General features: G+C 41.3%; 1 protein-coding gene across 1 annotated transcript in view; it reads left to right on the forward strand.

Moving 5' to 3' along the window:
* Positions 1 to 16,906: 16,906 nt before the first annotated feature.
* The window catches only part of LOC148319277 (keratin, type I cytoskeletal 18), a 5,915-nt gene continuing 3,195 nt past the window's right edge, over positions 16,907 to 19,626 (forward strand). The window contains exons 1-5 of the mRNA XM_088281381.1: positions 16,907 to 16,985; positions 18,230 to 18,496; positions 18,598 to 18,723; positions 18,956 to 19,038; positions 19,158 to 19,314. Of these exons, the coding sequence (XP_088137507.1) occupies positions 18,239 to 18,496; positions 18,598 to 18,723; positions 18,956 to 19,038; positions 19,158 to 19,314 (624 nt within the window). The 5' untranslated portion in view covers positions 16,907 to 16,985; positions 18,230 to 18,238. The remainder of the gene's footprint in view (positions 16,986 to 18,229; positions 18,497 to 18,597; positions 18,724 to 18,955; positions 19,039 to 19,157; positions 19,315 to 19,626) is intronic.

Below are 19,626 nucleotides of genomic sequence, written 5' to 3' on the forward strand. Positions count from 1 at the left end.
TTCGCGGCACGCCAGCTACGCTCAGTCACACGTTAACGGATTTCCCCATTGTGGGACTAATAAAGGACATCTTTATCTTAAGTCACGCATCGCCTGACGTCAGCGTATTGCGCAAGACTTAAAGATTATCCGTTGGGGTTTTTTCAGGCTTTTTTTATCTTACTCCGAAAGATGGACGATCATCAACAAGGGGTGGGATTGTAGAAAATTTACTGTCATGTACATCAGAAGTCAGGGGAAGTAAACCTGCAGGCTGCACAAACGATTAACAGTCTCGGTGCTGATTTTTTTTTTATTTTTTGGAGCTAGGTAAGCATCTCTCAGCATTCACACGTCCACGATGAGGGATTTGAATTTGTAGAGTGAAAAAAAATTTTTTAGTGAGCCGGCCAAGGCGGCCTCGTAGCGATTTTCCGCGGGGCGCCGCTAACTCTCCCGTGTGTTTATTTCACATATGTAAAAATAAAACTGCAGCCATTTTTTTTTTTTTTTTTTTTGGGAAGGGTGCTGCATGTTTATTCTGTGGTATCGTTGCAAAGTGGACGAATGTGAAGTATGTGATGAAATGAAATGACATACGGCTTAACACTCAAGATGTTGCGGTTTGGGATTTTGCCTACTGTTGCGTGTGTTCGTACACGCAGAACGCGCGTGACGCATATCAAATATGCAGCCTTAAGTGTTTACATGTTTGTGTGTTTGTACATATTGTGTATGGACATGGTCGTTCCGTTGCATGTATGTTGCCGCGGCTCCTTCAGGGCCGTCGTGTGTTTATGTTGGCTCGAGCCCAGACCTTCATCGCTTCTCTGCTGATAGCTCCATTTCTCCATCCCTTCTGTCCCTCCGGCTATTTACAAGTCTACCGCAGACTCTCTTTCCCTGCGTGCCAACATCCAATCCTTTTTTTTTCCTTTTCTCCTGCTGTAAGTCCGAGCCAATTTGCCTTCACGCTGTCATCTCCTTTGCTTTATCTCGCCCTGTTTGGTTGGTCTCGTCAGCCAAACAGACCTTACCCAGCTGCAGCGTGTGCGCGTTCAACTTCTAGTCATTCTTTCCTTCGTTTCAATTTTTGTTTATACACGCTGGCCTTCTTGTCAGGAAAATGATACATAATCATTTTTTTGTGTGAGGGAGTGTGAACAATGTAGTCTGAACTATAAAACTGGGCCCCTCTTGAGAGATGTAGATTGTTTTCTGACATCACTATAAAGACTCGCAGTGCTTCTCAAATAGTGCGGCAGGCAGCCCTGGGGGCTGCGTGAACCTGGGGAACATTTTTTTCCCCGCCGTACTACAATAAAGTGTAATTGCACATCCACTCCAGTAGGTGGCAGCGGCGCTATTAACGCTACGGTGTAGGTTTGTTTTGCAACGAAAATACTATTATTTAGAGTTGCAGCAGTGAGTGGGGGGGGGCAGAAATTATTTTCTTCTTGCTAAAGGGGTGTAACAGGAAATGACTTAAACAATTCCTGCAGCCACTCCAAAAGTCACGCAGAAATTCCCTTGCAGCAAAAGGTTTGCAGTTCTAACTATAAGAGGAGTAACAATTCCAAACTAACTGTAGTTTGCATGGTCACAGCCGTTCCTTTCGGTTTTAAACCCTTTTTAAACCGTTCATACGCACTCCATATGGTGGTACTTTTAAAATCAAATTCTAAAAATAATATAAATATGTTGGTGGCATTTTTTCGTTTTTTTTTCGTTTTTTTTTTTTAAACAAAAAATATAGTTATTATTCATTCAAAATTGTTTCAAGAACACGCTTTTATGCGTCTCTGTTGTTGTTTTTGCGTAAGCGCCACACAAAAATGCTTCCCACCGAAAAAAAAAAAACGGAGTTGTTTAAGTGGTAAGTATTTTAGTGGGTCATAACGATTGGTTTCCAGTCTTTTTTGTAAAAACAAAGTCTGTTGGCAGTCAGGACCGTAACTTTGCACACAACTATTGCTTTTTTTTTGTTTCCAAACTGTCTCTTCCCATCACGTCAATGGAGCTACTTTCTGAAAATCAGCCCTGACTCAAATCCACATAGGAGTCACTTTGCCCTTTTCAATTCCCATTAAACGTCAGCTGACAATATTACAGCATCCAAGCTAATATTGACTGAAGGATATGATCCTAGGTTCTGAACACACACACACACACACACACACACACGGATGGAACGAAGTGTTGCCAGTTGTTCCCATGGCGGGGAGCTGATGTGCTGCTAATGCTGTTGTGCTTGTGGTTTCTTCAAGGTATACTCGAGCATTCCTTGGCCGCCGACTCATGTAAACAGTGCTAGTTAGAGAGGACACACGGCGGCTCAGGCTACACACTCCTCTGGGTGGCTCCTATCTGACGGAGCTCTCGCAGAGTTTTGGGTTTCCTACGCATGTCAAGGTATATTAGCTGCTTCCCTGTGTCGGCTGGCTCTGTGGGCCCTGGTGGGCTATCAGTCATAGTGACCTTCCCGTCTCTGCAGTACCAACCCCCCCAAACTCCAATCCACCCATGGAAGTCATCTTTCCTTCCCTCCATGCCCCTCCTCAATTTAATGACGCACTGAAGGCTGACTCCTGGCTGTTATCCCTGTTTCACTTGTCTCCTTTTACCCTGTTTGACCCCCACCTTCTCTTTACGAAGGGCAAAGCAATGTAAATAAAGAACTAAATAATAATAATATAAAAAAAAAAATGTGACAGGCAACAATCGACCACAGATGAGGTCTCGATAAAAAACAAAAAACAAAAACAATATCAACATTGAGAACCGCAAACCAGGGGCTATTAATGACGTGAGCAACAGATTCCGAGATGTAAGATAGTCCCCTTCTATGGCCTTATTTTTGAGAAACGTTTTATGTTGTCATCTACTCGAATGATTCATGGCAAATGTGTTGCGTGCCGACCTAAAAATCCCCATTTTCTAGCATTCTAAAATTCTCAGTGTGAAGTTGTTATTTGCTTATAGAAGGATAAGAATCATGCAGCCTGGGGAAGACACCATTTTAACGTGAGACAGCTGGAGCAGTTTGCTCGTAACGAGAGGTGCCACAATACCTGAACGATCCTCCCGACAGGTGCACAAATCTTTGCGAGGCTTAGAAATGCTTTGTAGTAGTTGTTGTATTTCAGCTTGATGCAACACACCCATTTTTCTATGCAGGTTTAGTGATTGGCAGTGGTGAGATTTTGGGGTAGTGGCCTGGAAATTGAACTCATACCCTTCGCACAAAAGGCATTTTGTTAGTTAATTATTATTTTTTTTTTGGACTAACATTTTTTTGGGCATGTCTCTATGTAGGCTGAATGAATGAAGATTGAAATATAGTAATTTTCCTCTTGTGGTTCATTCTATGAAACGATCATTTTGGGCCGTTTTAATCACGCCTTCCTCGCATTTGTGACACGCACGCATCGGGCAAGAAGAGACAGTCCAACGGTCTGGTCTCCTTCCCACAATAGGCACAACCCTTTGTGCTTCGGTGTCATACACTTCACAGGTCCGTTGCTTACTTGTGCATGGAGGCAGCTTGTGAGTCAAAACCAACTTTTTCCTGAAGAAAAATAAACTGTCAGGGATTTTTCCTGAGAGGAAACCTTTAGTTTACGATATGACATGTTGCTTAATAGTGCTAAAGTGTTCAACGTTCTTTAAATAAACAATGTGGACTTTTGCGTAGTGGGGGCATGAAAAAATGCAGGAGCCTCGCTGCCCCCCTCTCACACATGTCAGCAATTTGGCTGCCTTGTGTATTTTGGAAGTTGGGGTGGGGTAGGGGGGGGGGGAAGGAACATTTCAAAGTAAACGAAAGAAGGAAAGTCTTATCCGCCTGGCAGCTGCGCTCGGGACCAAATTGCTTTCAGCTGATGCGCTGCATCTCAAACTTGCTTGGGTAATGTCAAGTGATGCATTGCAATGCAGAGAAAACAACACGGACACAAAATAAATAGGAAGGAGCAGAAAGTAACACGGGGGACATGCAGACTAATTAGTGCTCTTTTCTTTTATAAATCACAAAGTAGTGTTGATAATTGATCATTTTTAGATTTACTTTTACGGAGCCGTGTTGATGAGAGTTGCATTACAGATGCTGCTTCCATATTGTAACTATGATCTGCCTCCATCAGACAGAGAGAGAGAGGGGGGTAGTGAGAGTGAGCGAGAGAGAGAGAGAGGAGAGGAGACAGAAAGAGCGAGAGAGACAGAGAGAGAGTGAAAGAGAGGGAGAGAGAGCGGGAGGGCAAGAGAGAGAGAGAATTCTTCTCCGAGTGCAAATATTTGAATTCTATGCATGTGTGTCATTAAATGTCACACTTAATGGGCGCTTCACACGTATTTTTTATTTTTTTTTGCCGTCTAATGAAATCACTTTCAAAGATGGCTGCAGCTAATTTCTATCCAGTGCCAGTCTATTTATAGGATCTATATTTCTCCTTAGTGCGAGGTACGAATCACTCTGCACTGTTCTCCTCCCCTCCTCCTCACAATCGTGAGATCTTGAGGAGCCCCCCCCCCACCCACTTTTTCTAGACATCAATTCACGATGCAAAAGGACCTCTCTGGCTTCCAAGCCCGTGTTTACTGCTTGGGCCGTGCGAGCGGGCCCCAGAGCCCAAAGGCAAGTCATGTTCTCAAGGAAAGAGCAACTCTCCGCAGGGCCCGATATCAAAATAGTTTAAAATGTGAATTGCATGATAGTTCCCAGTGAGCCAAACGCTTCCAGATCGCCCTGCTAGCGGAAAGTAAACAGAGCCGCGGGCTGGCTGCAAGAGAGAGCAGCGACACAACCTGCGCGTTTGACTTTTTTTCACTTCCACGCCGCAGAGCTACAACATGTCTCATCGCCGCTTGAGCTCAGCCAAGGTTCCTTTCGGGGAACACAATTAATTTCTTTCTTTCCTTTTTCTTCATGCCGTTAAAATGCATCATCTGCTCCAAATGTTCAGACGTAAAATAGAACAGCAGCAAAAAGTTTTGTGAAGGATAATCGAAAAAGGAAAAAAAATCAAACATGATGTTACATTCAGCACTGGAAAGCTGTCATCCAAAAAATTACAAACGGCTTTGCAAAGCGGCGGTAAGGTGTTTACTTGTAGTCTTTTATTTATTTTTTTTATTTATTTTTTTTTTAGAAGCGTGATGCAAAACGAAAAACTGCTGCGCCGAGCTCGATCTACGTGGAGGGGCGTTCCGTAGCTCACGAAGCCATTAAATGCATTTGAGAATCCTGATGTACGAGTTATGTAAACTACGGCCAGCTTCCCTGGCAAAGACGGATTACGCAAAAACTAACACAATTACCACTTTCCACTGGATTTCCACTCGAGGAGGCCGCTTGATTTTGGTGCCGATCCAAATACGCGTGACTCTTGGATTTGTTTCATTTACAGAAGAGATTTGCTTTTGACTTTGGGAGATCAAATACGCATCTAAATTAGGCATAGTCCTCGAAACAAAGTAAACGTACACATGCAAAGGTCAACAATTTGGTCGGAATCTGAGTCTTTAGATTTGCTCAAATTCTAGTTTGTGTCTTTATGCATTTTTAACTGACTATTAAAATCTCAACAGATTTATTCATTTTTTTAAGCTTTATTCCAACCTAAATCGCTGGTACCAGCAAGAATTAATAAATAATAAATAAAAAAAATGCACGTGAATTGCGCTCCAAAATGAAATAAAGAATGACATCATTTGGTCCACTGGCATGTTCTTTTGCTTGGTTTCTGCAGCTCCGCGCGCATACATCGCCAATGCCGGTGTCCGCGACAGCCAATCGGCGAGATTTGCCGCTTCGGCTTGGAATGACCTATTAGCCAAATGTGTTTATTCAGTGTTTAGTCACTATTACCCTCAGTATGATCCCGGAGCTAAAGGGCTAATGGTTGAAAATGTCGCCCCCCCCATCCCCCTCTCGCCCCCACCCCCGTGACTCGACTTCACCGTCAAATAATTGATCGCATATGAGAGCGACTGGCACGCGTTTCCTCTTGTTTTCCTAAAGAGGTGATATCATGGGCTCGGCTCGAGGCCTGCTCGTCGCCCGGACAGCATGGTTTTATTTTATTTTTTTCCGGTGTGAAAGAAAAGCAGGGATGATGTGTGCAAGGGCCGGGCTGATCCCCAGCGAGGCGCCGCCATCAGTCGCCGTTGTGACCAATCACACGGCGGTTTTATTTTCGGCCTTATCGCCAAATAGGCGCCACCAAGTGAAAAGTCAAACTGAAGGCTTGAGTCAGAAGACGAGATGTTTCACAACTTCCGTTTGTCATTAAATCAGAAGGAAATTGTTCCTCATCAACGGGGGACTTCAAATAAGGTTTATGTTTTCTCTTCATTTTTTATTTTTTTTTACCCTGCCATCGCATTAAATATAGGCTGTTCGGCATCACCTTTTGCAGGCTTAGCAATAAAATTCAAATTAAAAAAAAAAATATTTTTTAATTGATTTTTGTAAAACAGAAATCAAGAAATATTATTTTGACCTTGATTTTTTTTTTTTTTTTTGCAAATTTAAACAATTTTAAAAATGTTGATACAGAGTACATTTAATACATGTTTTTTTTATTTTTTTTAAAAATAAACTTCGCAACCGTCCAAAATGGACCTACCGTATTCTACTGGTTTTGGGGAGAAAAAAAATGTGAACATAACAGGAGGGTTAATTGGTTGTGTTTCCTCCGCAACATTTTATCATTTGATGCGCATGTGTACAATTTATGATTATTCACTGAGGTCATGCAACACAACCCGAAAAGCTTGGTTTGCATGGCGTACAGTGTGTGTGTGTGTGTGTGTGTGTGTGGGTGTGTGTGTGCGTCCTGTATAAGTTACATTTACCTAAAGTGCCGTTCTCTCTCTCTTTCCTGCTTCATTTTGACAAATTTGAGTTTCCAGGAAGCCTCTGAGGTCACAAGCAGCATCTGTTGCTACTTAGGCACATGCGCACGCACACACACACACACACACACGGATGCACAATACACACACGCTAAAGAACTCAGAGCCAATCAGACATGAAAGCGTGTTTAAAGTTCCCAAAGTGACTTTAAAGAAGACTCCAGGTTAGAGCTCGTGGATTAATATGGGAGGTTAAGGGTGTGTGTGCGTGCTAATTAAAATGTTAAAATATAGACGCACGTCCTAATCAATAAATCAAGGGTTCAACTAGACCTTTCTTGAAATTATTGTCATTTTCTTTTTTTCCCGGTTTCAGCGTCTACGTCACAGCAGGGAGGCAAGCGAGGTGATATTGCGGGAATGGTCGGTTCTGTTGTCTAAAAAAGGACGAGCGATCGCTACCGAAATGCAAATCTTGTCCACTTCAACCTGTGAAAGTAGAAAATGGTTTTGCGCAACCGTTTGGATTTTTTTGACATGACAAACGTGAGCTCAAGTGCCGAATTGCTTCTCCACTTCCACGGGCTGAAGCGGACAAGAGCAACATTGCGCACACGAACCCCGACTGGTTATATTTCGCACATTTCGCTAAGATTTGTTAAGCTTTGTTCATTCTCTGGCGCCCCCTAGAGACAACAGACAAGACACATCAGAAGATGCTCATTTCTTCATTCTCAAATGATGAGTTTGCGGCTTAATTCATATTCTACAAAGGCAATCTAAATTAGAATACTGTGTTTAGACCTGTAAGGGCCAATTTATTCCAAAAAAAAATGTCTTTTGAAGCGTCATGTGCAACATTGTGAGCTTTTTAAATTAGATTTTAAGGTTGCTTTTTGCCTGACTTTTTGACCTCTCCAAACCGCCCGGAATATTTCCCAGCCAGTCTCCTTTCCATTGCAGCGACACTCACAATCCGCTCGTGAGAGCCACCATGGTAGGGAAGCGGTACCGTACATCCGAGAATCGCTCCGATGCGACGGCGTATTTGGCCTCGTATTCACAAACATGATCCCGCAACGCTCGTCGCGATGTGATCGTTTTAATTATGCAGTCAGTGGCGGTGCCGGGCAGGTGTCGTATTGCAGCACCCCAGAGGAGATGTTAAGACGTTAGAACGCTGACGGGCCGGCCCGTGTTAACAGGACAGATGTGTCGGAGGAGAGAGGACCACCCTAACGCGGCTTCCCCCTTCGACAAAACTCAACCAGATGTTTAATGAAGGCCAGTACATGCGTGACCGTACTGTGCGTAATCATTCTCACCTGCCTCTTGGACACTAATGGAAGCAACTCAATAGCGTCCCAACAGGCTGGCTGTCCTCCCTTAACGCTTCCCTCCACCAAAGCCACATCAGACGACATGCTGTGCGTTTTTTTTTTTACAAGTAAGGCCATTTAGAGGACTCCCAATGTTCTTTACAGGATCCGAATCACAATCTACGAATTCGAAATTGGCTGGCAACCAGTACATTTTTCATTTATTTTTTTTTTAATTTGTGCAAAACTTGAAGAGAGAGCCAATTGGAGGACGGCAGAATGGGAGTTACATGGCGGAACCTGTAGGATTCGGACCAAAGCCTGGCGTTGGCGTTCCGAACAGCAAATCCTTGTTTATACGTACCAGACCCGCACACAATCAGAGAAAATGGGGAGAAAAAAACCCAAAACGCTCCAATTTAATTAGTCTGAAATTCAGATTCAGATTCAGATTCAGATATACTTTATTGTCATTCTTGTACACATGTATACAGAACGAAATGTCGACACATCTGACCCGCACAGGTTCCATAAATATACAGATATAACTATGTCGTATTTAGTAGGAATATAGAAAAGGGATTATGTACAACAGTGCAAAAAAATAGAACAAAATGCGAGGAGGCAAAAGAAAAAAAATGATCATTCTTAGTTCCGAATGAATTCGTACATCGGTTTAAAAATCTTTTTGCGGTGGCAAGTTATTATGCGTCTGTCATTTTTACCTCATGTATGGCTACGCCCCCCCCGCTCCCCCCCCCTTTCCCTCCTTACCTTACAGCTGTTGTTTTGGATTAGCCAAATAGCTCCTGTCAGAAGCAGCCATCGCTCTCGTGTGCCACCCACTGAGCTCCACGCTCCCTCTCTTTACCCCCCCACCCCTGCGTGCACGTGCACGTGCACACACGCCATATTAAGGTCCCTGACAGGTGCGTGTCAAGGTGTTCCGGCGGCTCCAAAACTGTTCCCAGGAATTCACCTCGCTTTCAACCGCTCCTCTCTTGTCTTTTCACAGCCGAGCGGATAAAGCGGGTGGGGTGGGGGGGGGGGTTTGACAGCTGGTCAGACAGGCTGACGGCGAGAAGGTGTTTTGACACCATGACGGCAAGTGTAATAGTGTTATTGCAGTCATCTGGAGAACGCTTGGTCGGAGTCCGGTTGCAGAATCATCAGAGCGGCGTCCTTCATAATTTGACAGAGGCCTGTCGGAGTCGTTTTTGTTGTTTCTGCAACGGCAGATGCTCGCCTCCACCGCCGAGGTGGAAAGGTGCCGTGCAAAGGCAATAAAAAGGCTGTCACAAGTGAGGGGAGGAAATGTGCTCACGCGTGCAGAAATGAGCTGTGATTTGAGATCAAGCGCGCCAAGTCAAATGGGAAATTGGGACATTTCCCCAGTCGTGTATTGACAGGTTCATCCCGAGGTCAAGTGGAGCTGTGATTGTGCTCATTGGCGACTCGACTTTAGGGGCAGAAATGCCATTTTTTTTTTTTTCATGCCCAGATTTGTTATGTAGTTAATAGGAGTGGTTCCGTTGTTTTGAATTGTTGGCAGCCATTCCATCTCTTGCCCAAAGGCAACTTGGAGTGACTCCATCTCACCCAAATGAGAATAAACCCTCAAAAAAAAAATGCTTGGATGAAGTCAACCTTAAAATATAATTTTTGGATTCCTTTTCTTGCATACAAACTAGTTAAATATTTATTTCAGATCACCAAAGGACATTGCGCCTAAAATAAAAGAACATTCAAAAGAAATTAAAAAAGTATATTGATTGTGTTGCTCGGCAATAAATTCTATGGTTATCATTACGCTTTTGCTCTTTGGCATCACTGGCTCCCTGTTGTGTGTTCTACAAATTGGAAAATTCCTGTAAAAATCCTCTGAGTATTTAGGAGAAATTCCCTTAAATGTGTCAGCATCTGTAATACTTAATCAAATCACCTTTCACAGAACCCATTGAAACTGTACTTAAAATACAATTAATGATTTTTCATAAAGAAATATTTGCTCTGGATTTAATAAGTTGAGGCTATTATTAGACGATAATATGTGTCCATCGCTTTCCGAATGGATTAAAAGTTATTTACACGTGTGCTTCAGAAATCCTACAGTTCCATTAAGTACATTTCTTAAAACAAGGCAGGCACCCACAATAAAACAAAAAATAGATATATCAACCTGATATGATTAGATAGTACACTCAGAATGGTGTAAATATGCTAAATGAGATTTTCCACATGACATGCAACTCTCTTTTTTTCTGCTAAATGTGGAATCTGGATGAACAATTTGACTCTTATATCTGGATAAAACATTTCGTTCAAGCCGGACCAGATTTACGTTTCATATTCATTCTCCTCCTTTTATGAACCAGACAGCTATAGTGACATCGTAAATTCCCACCAAATTGACTCGGAGTAACCTTGAAAGGAAAATGCAGGTTGATATGTTAAAACGTGGTCAGGAACTTTACATAACCTTTTGATTGACACTGTCGGACAATGATTGACACATTGGTAAAAACAACACCGCTCTGGTCATGCCAATCAAAAAATGAGTGTGGAATGAAGTTTTGTAGGGAAAAAAAACAACTTTTTGGATGTAGGCTGTGACATGGTATTTCAGTTATGTGGTGTCTCAATCCGAACACTAGGGGGCAGTAGGCACTCTGTAATTAGAGTGCAGAGTGGATAAGAGTCAAAGTAAAATGTAGAATCTGATGGATCATCAAGTAGGAATATGAATTTCACGTCACCTCTGTGTGTTAACTGCAAAATAAAGAGAGTCAAAACAACAACAAAAAAAAAATAGAATCGATTAATGGTGGACTTGGTCTCGTCCTCGCTGTGCATTCTCAGCGTAAGGAATTAAGGCGTAAGGAATGAACGTGAGCGGCGTGGCGCCACAAAGAGAGCAAATCAAATCTCGTGTAATCTTGATGAGACAATAGCCTTGAGTGACAATCGTCTGTGTCTTGTCTCGACGGTCGGAGGGCCCCACTTCACACGGCCGCTGACAAAGTCCCCTTTTGGGCTGCGCCGTGATTGAACATTCATGCCATTATACGCTTTCATTGAGCTTTCTTCATCCAATTCTCCTTCCACAAAGCGCCACCAGTCAATCACCTGCATAAAAACCCGCCTAAATATAGGGTGTGAGACGTGTTACACCACTCGGCGCGGCCGCGGCTTGTAATTGAAACTTTTCCCCATTTGCAGTTTTTTATTTTTTCTTCTCCCCCCCCACACCCCCCACTCACATGCTTTGGCTGCCGCCGGGAGATTGGCAGTTCTGAGTGGCCAGCAGATGAAGCGGCAGTCGCACTAATGAATAGAACGCTGATTGCAGGATCCCCGAGATGCAAATTACGGTTCCTGCCACCCCTGACGACCGGCAATTACCGGGCCTCCGCAGCCATCGCCGCCGAAGAGGAGGAGGAGGAAGACGCCTCGTGCATATTCATCACTTGGCGGCCATATTGATCGACAACTTCAGGCAAGAAACGATGAAATGTAAAAAAAAATGCAAAATTATGGCGGGATTATTTGCTTCAATCGTATTTAACTTCTTTTTCTTCTATTTTATTTTTTATTATTTTACTTGTTAACTTGTTAGTGACAACGTACATCAGCAGGCCACTTTTTGGGGGTTGGTGGGGGGAACGTCTTAATATAAAGCCATTTTTTTTCCTTTAAAAAGTAAACATTTTGGCATGACGCTAATTTTTGTTATTTAGAATTTTTTTTCATTTTCATTACTTTCGCCTTACAATTACGTGTAAAAAATGTAATTTAAAATTTGTAATAAGATATTAAAGTTGTATAACTGCAGAAAAACTATTTAATTTTATCAAATAAATTTGTCATTTTCCTTTCCGTTTTTTAAAAACGAAAAAATCATCAGATTGGATTTATTCAAGTGGTTGCGAGTTTAAGGTTGTTATTTTCATTATTTTTGTTTTTTCCTCTTTCAGAACATTTTCTGACTAAGGATGTGTTCAACAAAAACGTCCAATCATGTTTGGACTCAACTTTTTATATAACACAATATTTTTTCTAAAAGTTTGATTAAACTGCCGCTTCGTTCTTTTTAATCAACCAGTATTAATTCATTAAAATTTGAAATAATCATACAAGTGAAATTCATTTTACTGACAGGTGTTTCCAATATTTGGACTCTCTTATGAAATTTAATAAGGTGCCTAAAATATCAACAAACTATTGCCTGACTGACAGTGTCAATCAAAACCGAACATTTCATTATTATTATTATTATTATTATTATTATTATTATTATTATTGTTATTATCATCATCATTATTATCATCATTATCATTATCATCATTATTATCATTATTATTATTATTATTATTATTAATATTATTATAAGATGCACTCTCACATACCCATGAGGAGCAGAAATGGCCGCAGATGTCACATGCATATGAAAAGACCCGGTTTCGAAAACAAGGCGAAAACAAGCGTGCTGCCAGTTCTTAATGGCCCCAATGGAAGGAAAGCCGAGCGTCTTCCTCCAAACAAACATTAGCCCTGATTCACGGCGCTGTGTCATTATAGTCTTCCGTGTCCATGTCTCCTCCACAAACTTCAAATCACAACTTGAATTAGTTTTCTTTTAAATCCAAGCTGGAGAGTTTTATTATTTTGGGGGATTTTTGGGCGGGGGGGCCGCAGATGATTTTCTGTTGACTGGGCTGCCTTTGATAGTGTGCGTATTCTGGGGGATATAAAAGTGGTGGTTAATTTCATGAGTTTGAACACTCGTGTCGCAGTATGAATACGTTGAATTTTCATGCAAAAGAAAATTCACAACCACGCAAAATTTTCATCTCACAGCATCTTCACTATATATTTTATGCAAGAATGTTTGTCTCTCAACGTTCATAAAATGTTCATTTTCAATCATTTTAATGTCTTTATTATTTGTGTGAATGCTCAAAGATTCGCATTACTGTAAAATTTAAAAATGAAATGTTAATTCTGAGAATTGTGTGACCAATTGTTGTTTTTATTTGTGCAAAGATTCTCATTAATGCGGTTTAGCATCAAAACATCAGGCACTGATTTTGTTCTTCTGCGTAACTACGAAGAGAAATGCAAAAAAAAAACAAAAAACATGATATATTTCAAATGATGTCTGTTCTAATGTGAAATGAAGCGTTGGAATAAATATCAAATTTAATTTAAAATTTCTTTTCATTTTTCATTGAGGAAGTGGATGGAAGTCGTGCTCTTGAGCAAGGCATGGCCCCACTCGCGTCAGAGTTGAGAAGAGCAGGACTTCCCCAGGCCATGCAGAGGACAACACTGGGCTCCTTGCCAACTTTCCACTTAAATAAAAGGTACACACACACACACACACACGCACACATGCGTCACTTTTTCCTTTCAACTTCCCTTCCACTCTGCAGCTTGGCTTATAGATGCATATCTAAAATATCACAAGCCTTCTGAAATCATCATCTGCGCTCACACACAAACACGCACGCTGATGTTTGTCTGACACACAAAAGCAGCACTCAGACTACGGGAGGATATGGTGGGGTGGGGGAGAATGCACGCTTTTACAGAAGGCTTAACATATGTTGTTATATGTGCTTCTTTTTTTTTTTTTTTCCCTTGCTCGCTGATTTGTATCTTATCAGAAAATAGCTGGTGGGCGCACCATCAAACTGACGTTGGGGCCCCAAGAGCCATCAGTCTGAAGCGTTCCAAAAATATGGAATCATTCTAATGATCACATTGTTACAGATCAAGATAACTTGCTGTAAAAAGCAAGTATGAACCAATTATGCTTAAAAGACATTTTAACGTTTTTTTTTGTTTTTTTTTAATCACCACAAAACACACAGAAATCAAAGAAATTGCCGATGCTTTATGTTGACCATGGACTCGTATCAATACTGGTACTAATCATGCATCTTTATAAACACGTCCTTCTGCTTCTCGGGTTACCTTGATGAGACAGTAAAATGAGAAAATATAGAGAAATTGCAATAGTGAAGCCCCAATTATTTAGGGGAATTCAAAATCTAATACAAATTTTAAAATAAAATGAAACAAATAAAAAATCCACGGATATGCCAAAAACATAGGGGCTGAACTGCAAATATGCAACTGTAAGCAGCTGTAATATCACCAGTCATCACTAGATGGCAGACGTAGGCCTGATAACATTTTAGCTGATATAAAATGATATGCAGTCTTAACAAAATACATCAGTAATAAATTTTTGAATGAGTTGATTTTTGTGGAAAATTGTCCAAAATAAATGTTTGCAATTGTTTCTTATTCGGCAGTTTTGTGCTGTCATTGAACGGAAATTTCTATGCAGCCCTTTGCACTGGGGGGGGGGGGAAGAAAAAAACAATACAGTGTGTGGTTATTTCGTTGTTGATTTAAACTCTACTTTTTGTTAAGGCCGGGGGCTGGGGTTACGATAGGATGTTCTGCACAGGTACATACATTTTGCTCCTTGCACACGCTAATCATGTCCATGTTTGTTTGTCTACGAGTGACAGTGAAAGGCAGCACCTGAACTAAAACAGGAAGTAATCACTTGAAGAGCTATTGAGAGGCTTCACTCATGCTCCGTCCGGCATATTCTATTCCATCTTTTTTTTTTTTTTTTTTGTGGACCTGACCTGATGGTCAAAGTTGGCCGCTTGGCCTCGGTGTCAAGTCGCATGCGCCACCGAGGGGATCACATGATCACTTGTGACAGGAGTCACAGGGAGTCAAGTGGGGTCACCAGGAGTATCCTGGCATCCTGCTCGTTTAATCACCCGTTTATTTGTGTAACAGCCCAACTCTGTCGAGAAGCAGGAAGCGAAACTTAAGGGATAACAGTGGATTTAGCTCATGTTTAACTTCACTTTTGCACATTGATAGGGAGATCGATCGATGGAGCGAGAAAGAGAGATCGAGGCATAGATACAGTAGACCAGTAGTTCGTCAACTTGATGCAACAGAAAGATTTCTTATCTCTTACCACCAGAATGAAAACATTCAACTCAACTCGCCTTTATTGATAGAGAAACCATAGCAACAGTAAGCGGAAATGTTCATTAAAACAAGGCAGTGAAGACTATTCTGTATTGTTCACATTAAACACAATTGAAGATTATTTTAAAAAATGCACCAAATTTGAATAAAAAAAAAATTGAAGCCACCGCAACATTTGCGCAATTTGAACATTACATGTACCACACTTGAAAATCACTGTAGATAAAGACAGACACTAATTCTAGATTTCATAAAGGAAATACGTTTACTTTATTGCGATGGAAATGTGAATTAAGTACTGCAAATACGCTGTAAGTTGGTAGTTTATGGTCCTAAAGTTACTCTATTTTCTCTATAACTAATCTAATTAATATCCATCCATCAATCACATAATTTAGTTTCTATTCTGTATATTTGATAATATACGCACTATATTTAGTTGAAGAATTTAGTTGGAAACAGTACTTTGAAAACTGTCATTTGTATTCTCATCTTGTATTATTGTTATTATATCTTTAATAGCTTCAATATAGTATAATATAATATAATATAATATAATATAATTTAATATAATATAATGTGAATTAATGGATGGATGGATTATATAATAAAATAAAAAGAGTGAGCAAGTTCTTCCAAGGTAGCTTGTTGCTGCCCTCTTTTGGCAGGGAGGGATAACTGCTAATGTGATAACACACAAATGGAATGAATATATCTTGACTTACACAAACATTTATTGGATATTATTCATATATTCATGACTGTACCCGTTAGTATATATATTATTATATATTGTATATATTTTTAAATAAATTAGCTCTATTTTCAAAATGGCGTTTCCTTGCTTTGATCACACGGACACAAGAAAAATTGTGACAGAAATGTGGAACATCTTAATGTCAAGCGGTGCCTGTTAAGTATTATAGCAGATTTAATAACCGCAATATCCTTGACATTTTATGCTGCTTCTAAGACAAATCATCTCACCACTCGGGAGGACCCAAACCTGTTTCGGATTCTCACACACACAAAAAAAAAGTTGATTGGGGTCATGATGCAAATGGATGGTGGCGGCATATTTGCATCTCATTGAAATTGTAATATCCCAAACAAATGAGCTCTGTACTTGAATGCCGAGCTCATTTGCACCAGAGTTACAGTTGCGTTTACTTTTTAAATGGGAGCGTGTTTGAGAATAATTCATATTTCCATCTCTTCTCCCTTGTTGCACTAAACTTCATACACATTCATATCTAGCTAGCTATTTGCTAACTAGTTGCCACACATTTACGAATGCATCGTTTCCCGCCCCCTTCCAAACATTGATCACCGGGCAACATGGCGTCTTGTTTCGGTGAGTCTTTGCACGCTCCTCTGCGGCACTGGTTTAATAATTTACTGAAAGGACGTTCGAGTTACGCGGATGTGAGGGGAAGCACGACTGGATGGGGAACGGTCACAGTGATGAGACATTCAATAGCGGTGACACACGAGAGCGTTATTGACAGCCAGTGGACGGCAAGTCACATTTCACCAGTAATAAACAAATAAATCTATATGCGACCACACTGAATTTAACAAGCTGGAATTGCTGACGGAGTCATTCAACTAAATTGCATTTTTTTTTTTTTAACAAGTAATGCCTTACTTCTTTTGCGCAACACCTTCATTTACCTTGGAGAGGCCACACCCACTTCCTTCTCACCTGAATATAAGCTCACCTCGCAGCATCAGCAGCACAGAGCCTCTGTTGCCCTCCTTGAGTACGATCATCAATTTGAAAGCTGTTCTTTCGACAACATCTCGGTAAGTCCGACACATCTTTGATTTTGTTTCATTACCGTTGAGATAAAACGACCTAACCGATATTCAACTCACCGTCATTTGACAATAAAATGCATGAAGTTTGTTTTCCAGCCACGGCTTACATTGCGTCAACCAAAATGTTATCACAATTGAAAAGTGCGTTTCGTAGCCAACAAAGCGTTTGCTTGTCTCTGTTACGGCATGCACCCTGAATCATATTTAGGCCATCATTTCCCCGTGTGAACAAGGCGTCCGTCTGTCCCCTGACGGCTCCTCTGTTGGCTTGCCAGGATCAAGTGACAGACACACTGAGAGGTTCCCTTGACGGCTAATCCGCCTCTAGAACTCTGTTGAGAAAGGCACCAGGGTCAGCACACACGGACAAACCTCGCAACCCCCTGCCACTGCCGCCCCCCATACACACACACACACACACACAAAGGCTGACTGTCCAACATTCCCTCATTGATTTCTCCAATGTACAGGAAGTAAGGTGACACCGGGGAAAAAAAGCTTCAAATAAACCCACAGAAGATTAGAACTATCGAAAAAATGTGAATGATGATCTGATTTCATAACATGCAGTGGAGATAAGTCTACGCCACATCCGAGTTATGAGGGTGTGCACATGTGTGTACGTTATCTCAGTTGTTTACGACAACTTCCTTTTCGAGAAGATTAAAAAATAAATTCCGTCGATTTGTGCAAGTTATAGATAATGTTTGAAAGTTTTGAAAAGATTCATTTTGGGAATATTTTTCTGTCACAAAACGGTGACATTTGAATAGGGGTGTGTAGACTTTTTATAGGCATTGGTAATAAAGATTCGTTTTCAAAATTTGGCACCCAAGTTTAATGTCTCCTTTTTGTGTGGCCGCTGTTGCCAGGCAGAATTTACAGAATGTCATAAGACAATGAAAAAAAAGGATCTCAATTTCTTATTTCGCCATTAAAAGCACATTTTCTTTTTTATTTTAACGAATAAAAGCACCGTTCATGTTTGAGGCTTCACTGAAGCAAAAATTATTTGCATCAAAGTCACTGTTGTGCATGAAATAAATGTCTTTTTTTTTGTCCTTAAAGGTCATTTCAGTTTAAATCATCCCACTTCTTCTGCTTTTGAAGCTTCTGCATTCACAAAATATTTTGTGAGCTCTGAAAGATCATTGTAAATGAACTGCCACTCACTTCTCGCATTTTTTTTTTCACTACATTTTGACGTCTTTTGTATCCGTCGACCACAGCCGCTCATCATGGCCTCCAGCATGTCACTTCGGGGTTACTCCGTAAGTCGCCAGCCGTCTTTCTCCAGCCGCTCCCTGATGGACACCAGCCGCTCCCGCGCGTCCGTCTCGTTCTCCGCCGGCGGAGTTCTGACCCGATCGGCGTCCATCAGCCACGATCTCAACGGGCCGGCCAGCCTGCCGCTGAACGGGCGGCACGGCAGCAGCGTCAACGAGAAGGAGGCCATGCAGAGTCTGAACAACCGTCTGGCCAAGTATCTGGACAAGGTGGACTTCTGTTGGCGTTCTTGGCCAACCGCCAAGTGCCGGATGAGGATCTGATGTTACGGACGTGCTTTGATCGTACGAGCTCTTTTCTGTCCTCGCAGGTGCACTCGTTGGAACGCTCCAACGCCGACCTTGAGATGAAGATCAAGCAAGTGATGATTGAGCGCATACCCAAAGGTCATGACCTTGACTCCATGATGGCCCAGGTTCATGCGGTCGAGCAGGAGGTAGATAGACAAGGACTTAGTTCAGGGATGGCCAACATCGGCCTGCTGAATGTTTTTTGTTGTTTTTTAATCTTCCAAAAAATGCTGAGAAACATTCAATTAATTTTTCCACGGACAATTGTTTTTTTGTTTTTTTTTATTGTCCATAAATCGGATTGTCGGGATTGTCTCCAGTGACGACTTTCCCTGTCATTTATAACAAACACGTTCACTCCTTGTTAATGTTTATTAGGTGAGGAAGAGGACCTTGGAAAATGCTCGCCTCATGTTGGAGATCGATAACGCCAGACTGGCTGCCGATGACTTCAGGATCAAGTGAGTATCGTAGTTAATGAAGACACCGAATTGGAATGTACTTCCTCGACACATCTGCCATACCTTGCAGGAGCCAAAGATTCAAAACCCGAACCTTATGTCTTCTTCTGCCAAACTAGGTGGGAGACTGAGCTGGTGATGTGTCAGTCCGTGGAGCGAGACTGCGTTGCTCTGAAGAAGGCCAAGAGCGACCACGAGCAGATCATTGCCTCCCTCAGGGGCGACCTGGACAGCCTGAAAGAGGAACTTTACTTCCTCCGAAAGAACCACGAGGAGGTAATCTGTGTGCCTTGTTTGTCTCGCTGGGCTCAGCGTTTTAATATCGTCCTCTGTCGTCCGTGTGCAAAAACATTTGGAGCCCTTTGTTGGAAGCATGAAAGCATGTGCAATGAAAAACATGCAAGTCCCGATTGTTTTGTTTTTTTTATTTTTATTTTTTATTAAATTTGCATCCCCCAAAATAAGAATATCATCATTTTCATTGATAAAATATTATTATTGTTAGTCATTATTAGTTGTGACAATATTTATTTATATATATATATATATATATTTTTTATACATATCTATATAAAAAAAACTAAGTAA

The sequence above is a fragment of the Idiotropiscis lumnitzeri genome, chromosome 18, assembly GCF_059441095.1.
Source record: "Idiotropiscis lumnitzeri isolate Australia: NSW breed Sydney's pygmy pipehorse chromosome 18, RoL_Ilum_1.0, whole genome shotgun sequence".
NCBI lineage: Eukaryota > Metazoa > Chordata > Actinopteri > Syngnathiformes > Syngnathidae > Idiotropiscis > Idiotropiscis lumnitzeri.